The sequence below is a fragment of the Plectropomus leopardus genome, chromosome 21 (assembly GCF_008729295.1).
Source record: "Plectropomus leopardus isolate mb chromosome 21, YSFRI_Pleo_2.0, whole genome shotgun sequence".
In the NCBI taxonomy this organism is placed as follows: domain Eukaryota; kingdom Metazoa; phylum Chordata; class Actinopteri; order Perciformes; family Serranidae; genus Plectropomus; species Plectropomus leopardus.
Window position 1 is genome coordinate 6,413,559 of NC_056483.1, and position 10,662 is coordinate 6,424,220.

The following is a 10,662-nucleotide window of genomic DNA, read 5'->3' on the forward strand; positions in this document are numbered from 1 at the left end:
ACGCAGGCCAACACTAATCATAGCGTATCTATTTGTTATTTTCTCGTTGTAATCTTGACTGATCTGTTATCATTAGTAATATTTACAGCGCACAGCTCCCCTGAGTCAGTCAGAGGTGATGCTGCCGCAGCTCAGTCAGCGATGATGAGGGCAAAAAGCGACGTGAGAGGGACGTTATTTCCACTCTGTGTGTGTGGCACTCAATTTATGAGGAAGTCAAGAAACTGAAGAAAATGGACGACATGCGTGTGGCGGATTTTCTACCTGAATCGACGGCGAAAAATGGGATCTACGCCTTCAGATCGCGGAGATGGATCGAGGATATCTGCGCTAAAACAACGATGCTAGCTTGCTAGCTTGCTCTTTGATTTCCGACACAAAACGTTACGGTCGAGGTCGTATTTTCCGCTACGATATCAAAACTTTTAGTCGTCTTGCTTCGATTTTTAATCACGGTTTTATTAACGCAAACGGGTGACTTTTACCAGGTGACATTTAGCGTCTTGCTACGTTAGTTAGCTGACTTTAGAGGTAGCTAGTAGCATTAAAGCTAACAAAATATGTTAAGCTTATTAACATAACGTTAGCTTTTTTACATGACAGTTACCACAGCTGTTAAACAGCCGGTAATAAACGTTAATAACATTAAGATATCTGCTCTTATAAACTAGTTTTGACCGCTACCTCCATGTTAATCATTTGGGCATCTTCAATAACGAGGTTACATTTGCAAAATCTGTCATTTACGAGATAACATTAGTGCACAATCTTTGCTTTAGAGGTTGATTAGAAACCTTAGACAAGGCAGTTTTATTTATAAGGCAGTTTTCATAGATAGAGGTTGGCGCTGTTAAGTTAAAATCAAAGCTATACAAAAGAAAAACCCACTAAAAGGTCAAATAACAGTTAAAACTTGAGATGACTACCTCGCCAAATGGGACGGATAAAAGAGACATTATATGACATTTGAGGCAATTTTCTGTCTGTGTCATCAAATTAATTTCCTCTTTCATAAGCTATCCTCTTGCTAAAATGTGTTAATCCATAACAGGAGAGCTGACACAGCTGTAAGTAGTAAAAAATTTCCACTTCAGCCTCATCAACTGTGGCTCATAACTCCCAGAAATGCGTCTGTCCTCTTTTTTGGCCGTGTTCAGGCCTGCTTTGCCCCTCATCCTCGGGCTGTCTCTGGGGTGCAGTCTGAGCCTTTTGATGGTGTCCTGGACACAAGGGGACGCCGATGACTCCTGTGGAGATGAACTGGGGAATGGGAGGCTTTTCATGGGCAGAGGAGATGCACAGAGAGACCCCAGGGATGGAGCTGGAGAAGAAGATTTCCAGCCACGTATCGTGCCATATCATAAAGATCCCAACAAGCCACACAAGAAAGTCCTCAGGTGAGTGCGGGTGTCATGTGTTTGTCATGTAGATGTTTTCAGCAAGATACTTATATGCAGCTCCTAACTTTAAAGGTCCAGTGTGTAGGACAGGGGTACTCAACATGGTTTGTTTGGGGGCCACAGGAGGCCAGGGGCCAGTTGCAGCAGCCCCTTTACATGTTTCATTATCACAGGACGTTTCTAGAATTTTAGGACCTTTCAGTTTAGGACGTTTATAGGATTTTGGGACATTTCTAGGATCGTAGGATGTTTCCAGGATTACAGGACATTTTTCAGTTTTTAGGACATTTGTAGGAATACAGGATATTTCTAGGATTTTAGGACATTTTTTAGGATTTCGGGACATTTCTAGGATTTTAAGGATTTTAGGACATTAGGGGCTTAACCAGGTTCTCTGGTCAGGGGGTGCAGGGGATCCTCCACAAGCTCTGTTTTGATCCCGTTTTATGCACTCTGACACCATGTGTACACTAAAACTACAAAAACAAATCCCAGTGTGAATCATGCTGAGAAATTATCGTTCTTTGTCTTTACTTCACCTCTCCAGAACTCGGTATATTCACACTGAACTGGGCATCAGAGAGCGACTGCTGGTGGGCGTCCTCACCTCCCGGGCCACCCTCAACACATTGGCCGTGGCGGTGAATCGCACAGTCGCCCACCACTTCCACCGCACCTTCTTCTTCACAGGCCTGCGCAGCCCTAAGGTGCCTCATGGCATGACTGTGGTTGCCCACGGTGATGACCGTCCGGTGTGGCTGATGTACGAGACGGTGCGTCACCTCCATCAGCACTACGGCTCAGACTATGACTGGTTCCTCTTAGCCCAGGATGACACTTACATGCAGGCAGATCGTCTGTCGGAGCTGGTGGGCCACCTCAGTGCAGGTCAGGACCTGTATATGGGCAGGGCTGAGGAGTTTATTGGCGGGGAGGAGAAGGCACGCTACTGCCACGGGGGTTACGGCTACCTGCTGTCCCGCAGTCTGCTGGCTCGTCTTCAGCCCCACCTCGACACCTGCCGTAATGACATCCTCAGCGTGAGACCTGATGAGTGGCTGGGCCGCTGCATTATTGACTACCTGGGTCTCAGTTGTGTGGAGGTGCACCAGGTAAAAATCTCATCAGTTTAATGCACTTCTGACATTGTTTTATCGGTACTAACATTTCTTTTCTTTGTCGATGTTTGTGTCTCACAGGAGATGACCTATCGTTACTTCGAGCTGGGGAAAAACGCCGATCCAGAGCGTGAAGACAGCATGCAGTTTAAAAACGCCTTCACCGTCCATCCGATATCAGAACCAAATCTCATGTACCGCCTCCACAAACGCTTCAGCCAGATCGAGCTGGAGTGGACTTACCTGCAGATACAGCAGCTGCAGGTTTGTAACGCTTAAAGGAGCAGTTTGTAGGATTTAGTGGTATCTGGCGGTGACGATTGCAACCAGCTAAAACTTTTCCCATGTGCCAAGCGTGAACTCCTATTTAGGATTCCTTCAGTGTTCAATGTTCAGGAGATTTTTATCTGGAGCTAAATTACCCGCAGAGGTCTCTCCCTCTCAAAAATGTACTGACTCGATGATTAAAACTGGTAAAAACACTACATGAACAAACAAACAAACTTTTTTTTCCAACCCTGTAATAATACTAATACTTTATTCTCTCCATCATGCAAAACCTAGAAAACTCATTGGATTTCACAATTACATTTTCCAGGTCTGGACCGCCTCCTCCCAGCTCCAAACACGACGTTTTTACCTGACGCTCGTGTTTCAGCTTCTGTGATAAGGTCCATGTGAACGTTTACTGTTTGTTCTCCTCTCTGCCACACCCACTTTATGAGCCAACACAGAAATTCCTGACTCATCCAATATTTAAACATGTCGGAAAGCCGAGACAAAGGATCAGGTGTTTTATTAGGACACACACGTCAGTGTCATTATCTTACGAAATCAAAACGCTCCGCGTGAGAAGCCTCGTTATGTAATTAAAGAAGCTGCTCATGATGGTTCATTAGCTCTGTGTTGACTTAACTTTAAATACTTTTACAGAACAAATGTCATGAAGGCAGTTTATACACCAGACAGCGTGCTCCTTTCTGACGGATTTTTGCGTGTGTACTCATCAGGTGCAGATCAACAACCTGAGTGACCTGACTCCCGAGGGAAAGGCTGGAGTCACGTGGCCGATTGGAATCAACCCTCCCTTCAAACCAAGAACCCGCTTCGAGGTCATAAACTGGGAGTACTTCACTGAGGAGCACATTTACTCGTGCATCGACAGCTCGCCAAAGTGTGAGATGAGAGGGGCCGACCGTGCGGATGTAAACGCAGTTCTGGAGATCGCAGTGGAGCGTCTGAATGAACGCTACCAGCCACAGCTACGCTTCCGAAAGCGGCGTTTGCTCAATGGTTATCGGCGCTTTGATCCCACGCGTGGTATGGAGTATGTGCTGGACCTTGCGCTGGAGGCCTACACCCAAAAAGGCCACAGTCAGGTCATCGCCAAACGAGTTAACCTGCTGCGACCTCTAAGTGCTGTTGAGATCATCCCCATGCCGTACGTGACGGAGGCAACGCGGGTGCAGGTCATCCTACCGGTCACCGCCCAGGATCAGGACTACGTTGGTAACTTCCTGGACATGTACGTGATGAACACTTTGGACACGCACGATAATGTTTTACTCACGTTCCTGTTCATCTACGATCCCTTTGATGCACAGCGAGTCAGCCAGACCGATGTGTTCGCCGGCATTAAGGCGATGATCGGCGAGGTGGAGAAGCGCTACGGAGACGTAAAGATCCCCTGGATCAGCGTGAAGACGGAGGTGCCGTCACAGGTCAAGCTGATGGACATCATCTCAAAGAAGCACCCGGTGGACACTCTGTTCTTCCTGGCTGGCGTGTGGACGGAGGTCAACGCCGACTTCCTGAATCGTTGCAGAATGAACGCCATCAGCAACTGGCAGGTGTTCTTCCCCATCCACTTCCAAGAGTACAGTCCCGCCGTCATGTACCGAGACCAGCAGCCCTCCGCCGCCTCCGCCTCTTTCGCTTCGGAGTCGCTGCGAGACGGCCACTTTGACCGCCACGTCTTTGACGAGGCTTGCTTTTACAACGCGGACTACATGACCGCACGGACCAAGATGGCCGCAGACATCCTGGACAACGAGGAGCTGCTGGAGAGCATGGACGTGTACGACATATTTGTCCGTTACTCGGGGCTGCACGTGTTCAGAGCCGTAGAGCCGGCGCTGATCCAGAAGTACGTGCGGCGAGTGTGCAACCCGCGGTTCAGTGAGGACATCTACCACCGCTGCGTCCTCAGCAACCTGGAGGGTCTGGGGTCACGCTCACATCTCGCTATGGCGCTTTTTGAACAAGAGCAGGCCAACAGCACCTAAAGGCCTCAAACACGCCGCCTGGACTAACTGACACTCACGCAGAATAATGTGAATTGTACTTCTGTGCACTGAAATCTGCGCTCTGTATTTGGCGGGAAGAGCTCAGCTGAAGAACAGCATCGTCGCGCTCATAAACACTTCGACAGAGCGAAAATATGTGCTGATGCAGAAGTTTCTCCAGCTGAAAATCTCTGCACATATAAGTACTTTGACTCATGTCTAGACGATTTATGAGTCATGGAGGTTTCTGGACTTCTTATGTTCCTGCCATCGACGCATTCTTACAAGAGACGAGGACAGTATTTATACTCCAGTTTTTAAAGACAGAGGTTGTGCGTTGGAGTAATAAATGAACAAAGGCCTTCATTGTTATTGATTAAAGGGGTAACTTTGGTATTTTTCTACCTGGACCCCGTTTTCACGTTTTTGTGTCTAAATGACGAAGGGGAACAACAAAATTTGCAAGACAGCAGCAGACCCACACCTGGAACACACCGCATGCTCGAGCAGTGCGTAACGGCAACCTCGCCGACCTGCGGCGGCGTTCACACGGGCAGCTTGCTGCTGTATGCCCACATTTATAAGCACATATTCCACTCATTTATGAAGTCAAAATTACAACTGTTGTTCCCGTTAGTCACTTTAGCACAAAAACACAGGAAATTAAGGTCCAGGTTGAAAAAAATACCGACATTATCCTTTAACTGAGAAAAAACTTGAGCCATAAGTCTTCCTTAATGAAGATGATAAAAACAGTACTGGAAACAAGCTGAAGCCGTTGGCTGCCTTTTCTTTTCTTTTCTTCTTTTTTTTTTTAAAGAGGTATTAAAAGTGATATTTCTGTTCAGAGTTGTTTCTTCATTCAGACCGTTGAGAGTGTGAAAATGCTCGTTTCAGTGTCATTACACAGAGAGGAAACTGTTTACAGGATCTGTATCTGCAGCATGCTCGAGCAGTCCCTCCTGGACGGATCTGTCATGTGCTTGGCAGAGCTGAAAAAAAGGCAATATGGCAGAAGAATCAGTGTACTTTTTATCTTTGGATTTTCCTTTCAGAAACAGAAATGGAAAAAAATATTTTCATTTCAAAATCCTGAAATGGAAAAATATGCTATTTTTAGTCAATAAAAGTAAAATAAAATACCAAGATAACAAAGACAAAAAACTCTCACTCTTTAATTTTTAATTTCCTGAAACCGTAGGTTGTCTGGGGTAAAAAATAAAATAAAACAAAATAAATAAAAATAACACTTATGGTTCCAAAGCCATTACAGGGCAACTTATAACTAAGGTTGCAAATCGTAAGCACTGTCCTTAATCGATCATTGGTAAAAGTAATGACTGATTAATTAATTAATCATTTTTTCTCAAAGTTCACAGCAACATATTGCACATACTTTGACAGCATTACACAGCCTATCAATTGGTAAGTAAAATTTCATGTTAATTGATTGGTGATTTGTGAATTATCCCTAGTTATAGCCAATTATAACAATAAGTCAAGTCTTCCCTCCTCACTTCTCTTGGGTTAGGGTACAAGCATTACACAGTTTTCAGTTTTCAGAAAAAGAAATATCTTTTCTTTGTATTTGCTTTTATTTATTGATTGATTGGTAGTATAAAAAGAAAAAATAAGTTACCTTTCTATGCCGTATATTCAATTTCTGACCCATTTCTTTTCTTTTTTTTGGTAATGATTTGTTTTTTTAAAAAGTAAAGCAAAGATATCAAAAACTAAAGAAAAGAGGCAAAAACAAAACCGACCAAAAAAAAGGAGAATTAACTTAACATCAACACAGGAGGTACTAATATATGTGTCTAAACTCACAAATGGATCAATAATAATCAGACTTTAGAAAAATAAAGAAATTGTGCAGCAGCCCCTTTTTTACCACTTCTTTTTAAAGACTTTGAAATTATTTATTTATTATTTTAAATGTTGTTTTTGACAGTGAAATCCAAAGACTCCTGGCCCAGGAGAAAGGCGCTCAGCAGTGACGGCGTGCCCGCACTCAGTCATATAATGTTTGCCCAAAAGCGTCGCTGCAGCGCCTGCAGGCGGCGAACCGCGTGCTCCCGCCCCGCCGCGTCAGTGAACCTCCACCCCGGCCCGGGCCTCCCTGGGCTTTGGCCGTCGGTGCACATGCGTCTTCGGGGAGAGAAGTGAACTCGGTGCCCAGAGGGAGGGTCGGTACCTCGCCAAGGTCCGCCGCGATGAGGGCGGTTAACCTTCACAGCGAGACGGTTGAAGGCGCTGAATGGCTCATTCACGCAGCCTCCTCCTCCCCTCTGCAGGGGTGAGGCGGTCCCACTCAGGCCCCCGTACCTCCCCCCACCCCCAAGACTCCTCCACGCGAGCAAGAAGCGGAGTCAAAGAGGCTCTTTCTGAGGAGGCCGCCGTCGGCTTCACGGCTCCGCGGAAACCGGAACCACCTCCACCTGCTTTCCCGCGAACAATCACGCGCCTGTCTGCCGCCTCAGACGCGCCCCGCTCGTGCTGTTTTACCCACAAATGAGCTCGAGCACAAAATCATCACTTCACATGCTGCGCATGAGAGCGCTCTTTCAGTGAAGGGTAATTGAGCAGGACCTGGCAATTATTTGCTTTTTTATTTTTTATCAAATTATGTTTAATGGCTTTTTAGTTCATTAGAAATAAATAGAAACAAACATTGACAAAGCCCATCCCACATAACAAAATCTCGGTTTAGGGGAAAATTAAGACAAACTTGTATTAATTATAGATTAATATATGTGTGTATATATATATGTGTGTGTATTATATATAAAATTGTTGTTATTATTAACAATAATAAAAAAGGCATCTATTTACACAGCAAATTTCACACACATGCCTTATTAAATTTAAGCCAAAAATTAATTAAACATAATTCCTTACTAAAAAAAAAAAAATCAAGAATGTACAAAACACCATTTTATTTTTATAATATTTTGCATAAATGGTTTTTGTATTTTCAGATTCAACAGATAATTGGAATATGGGAAAACTTTTGATGTCACTAACCCTTTAAAACCTGTGCAAATTGTTTTGATTTCCCTCAAAAACATACAGAGAAGGCAATCAGCAACTTAACAAGACATGGCCCAAAAACTTGCAAAAAGGTATAAGAAATAAAAAATAATTAGTAAAGTTAGAAAAATACATGAAAATAAGCACAAAATTTTTTAAAAAAACAAACAAACAAACACAAAACCCCAAGAAAATTACCTAAAAAAGTTAAAACATTTATGTATTTATTTTATATATTTTCTGTCACATAATTTTAAATATAACATTGTAATTATACATATACTTTTCTGGACAATTAAAAAATTCTTTCTCCCCCTGCTTTTTAAAACCACTTCTTGGGGTTTTTTTTTTTATTTTTTGCCAAGTTGGTCATTGCCTTTTTCCCTCAGTTTTATGAAAGAAATTTAACCAAGTTGTTCAGTTTTCAAATGATCAAACAGCTTATGAAAGGCTTTCAATTTCAGTTCAATCATTTTTTAAGTTTTTTTTTTATTTTTGTTGTTTTTGTTTTGTGTAAAAAACCTATAATACAGTAATGAAAAAGAACCAATAAGGAGTGTCGATGGTTAAGAGAACGTATGGTCTTGAAAATTTGCTTAAAAGTGGAGATTCATTGGTAAAAATATGTTTGAACCCTGAGGAAATACTTCACCCTCCAAATAATCATTTGTATATCAGTTACTCACCCCATGTTCCATTTAATTCAGGAAGAAAACCTCATTGTTCTTGCATGCCTCCATGAACGAAGAATCCCAAAACTGAAAAAAATCCTAATATATTCAAGTCATAGAGCATTTAACAACCGCAAACTCTCTCAAAATATCCGTTTACTAATTCTCAAATAACTCGTGCATTTCTGGTAAAATCATAGTATTTAAAACACTTCAACAATGCTTCCAAATGCACGTTTGGGAAATGAGACTTAATTGTGCTGCATCTTGGATTGCACACAGGTGGACCTGATTTAACTAATGATGTGACTTCTGAAGGTAAAAGGTAGCAACAGGTCTAATTTAGGGGCTTCATAGCAAAGAGGGTGAATACATATACTTACATGAAACACTTTTCACTTTATTTTTTAGTTTTTTAAACAAGTTACTTTTTCTTTCATTTCACTTCACCAATGTTGACTAATTTGTGTAAGTCCATTACAAAAATTCCAATTAAATTACAAGTTAAAATGCAACAAAATAAGAAAAAAATACTTTTGCAAAGCATCGTACGTGCTCATATGATATCCTCACATCAAATCAGCTTTTACAGTATAAACTTAACTTCTCATGAATGAAATGAAACATGCAGATTTAACCTTCTGTCTCTTGAATAACCGACATAATTTGGATTTTAACTCCAAGATTATGTGTTGTTGAGTCTTGTCTTACGGTATATGATATTATATGTAAAATTAGTAAACACTGTTCCTAATTAATTTATTTGTATTTACTCTGCAGATCTTGAGTACAGTTTTTTAAAAAAAAGGCAAAAGTAGTTAATCTGTGCATTAAGATCCCCAAACGATCCTCTTCTGATTCAAAGCTGCGGTAAAAAGTGTAAAAATCTGATTAAGACGATCTGGTTAAGATAGATTAAGTAAAACGTAATGATGTCTCTATTTATTCTGCGCTCGCTTTGTTTATCCAGCATTAATTCACTGTTGGTATAAATCAAGTGACAGAGAAACTTGGCCACTAAATCCATGCAGTCTCTAAGATTAAACACTGAAAAACACTGATGTGGGTAATTAACCGCACAACACACCCCGGCTCCACAGGCACAACTTGTCACACCTGTTCCTATGTGAATTTCTCATCGTCAAACCAAAATTTAAAGGGACAGTTCATCCCCAAATCAAGAATACATACTTTTTCCTCTAACTTTTAGTGTTATTTATCAATCGAGATTGTTAGAGCTGTGAAACATTTTGAAATGTTGTTGCTTTAAGAGGCTCAGTTTGACACATGAATATGTTAAAATTTGCAGCGAAGCATCCCAAAAAAATCTAATGACATCATTTAGATACATAGAGGGAACCTGAGGTCTAAGTAAAGTTTCTATTACATGCACAAAAACAAAAACATGCCACCACATCGACGTGTTGTGGTCACAAACCCAGGGGCCCAAAGTGTCAGCGGCCCTCCAGCTTTTGGAAGAGACTAAAAATGAGCAAAAAGAGACACAAAAAGACCTCAAAGTGACGCAAAGGAACTCCAAAGAGACACAAAATAACTACCAACATTGGTAAAACTATGGAAGTATGTTGCTGCCATGCCAGAAAAAATATAACAGCAAAAAAAAAAAAAAAAGATTAGTATCAGGTAATAATTACTTTTTATATTACTATAAAACATTTCACGTTAAAGTGGGATTATTTAGTGTTATAACATCAACATTTCACATTATGACACACTCAGTTATATTGTTTTGACATGAAATATTTCATGATTTAACCTGACAACTTATTGTTTTAATGAAAAACTCGTGTTTAAATGAAGAAAAGGTGTGCAGAGGAGGATAAACTGAGGAATATGGCTCATTTACATGACATTTTGTCATCACAGGAAAGTTTCTTGTTAAAACTAATAAATTTGTATAATGTAAACACATGAAATTATCTTGATAAAATGTGAAAAACATTATTACCTGATACTGATTAGCTTTTTTTGGCATGGCAGTGATAAACTTCCTCACAAAACAACGACAAAGAGACACAAAACAACAAACACCATGACCTCAGAGAGACACAAAACCAAAAAAAAAGGTCCATAACAACTTAAGAAAACACAATACAATATGAAAAAAAGAGACAAAACCACCACAAAGGCTGTGTTG

The 10,662-nt window shown here is 41.3% G+C and overlaps 1 protein-coding gene across 1 annotated transcript; it reads left to right on the forward strand.

The window, feature by feature from the left end:
* The first annotated feature begins 31 nt into the window (after positions 1-31).
* Positions 32-5,650, forward strand: chpf2 (chondroitin polymerizing factor 2). Its single transcript, XM_042510484.1, has 4 exons — positions 32-1,397; positions 1,948-2,512; positions 2,600-2,782; positions 3,529-5,650. The coding sequence occupies exons 1-4, from the start codon at positions 1,126-1,128 to the stop codon at positions 4,801-4,803; spliced, it is 2,295 nt and encodes a 764-aa protein (XP_042366418.1). The 5' UTR covers positions 32-1,125; the 3' UTR covers positions 4,804-5,650.
* The last annotated feature ends 5,012 nt before the right edge of the window (positions 5,651-10,662 follow it).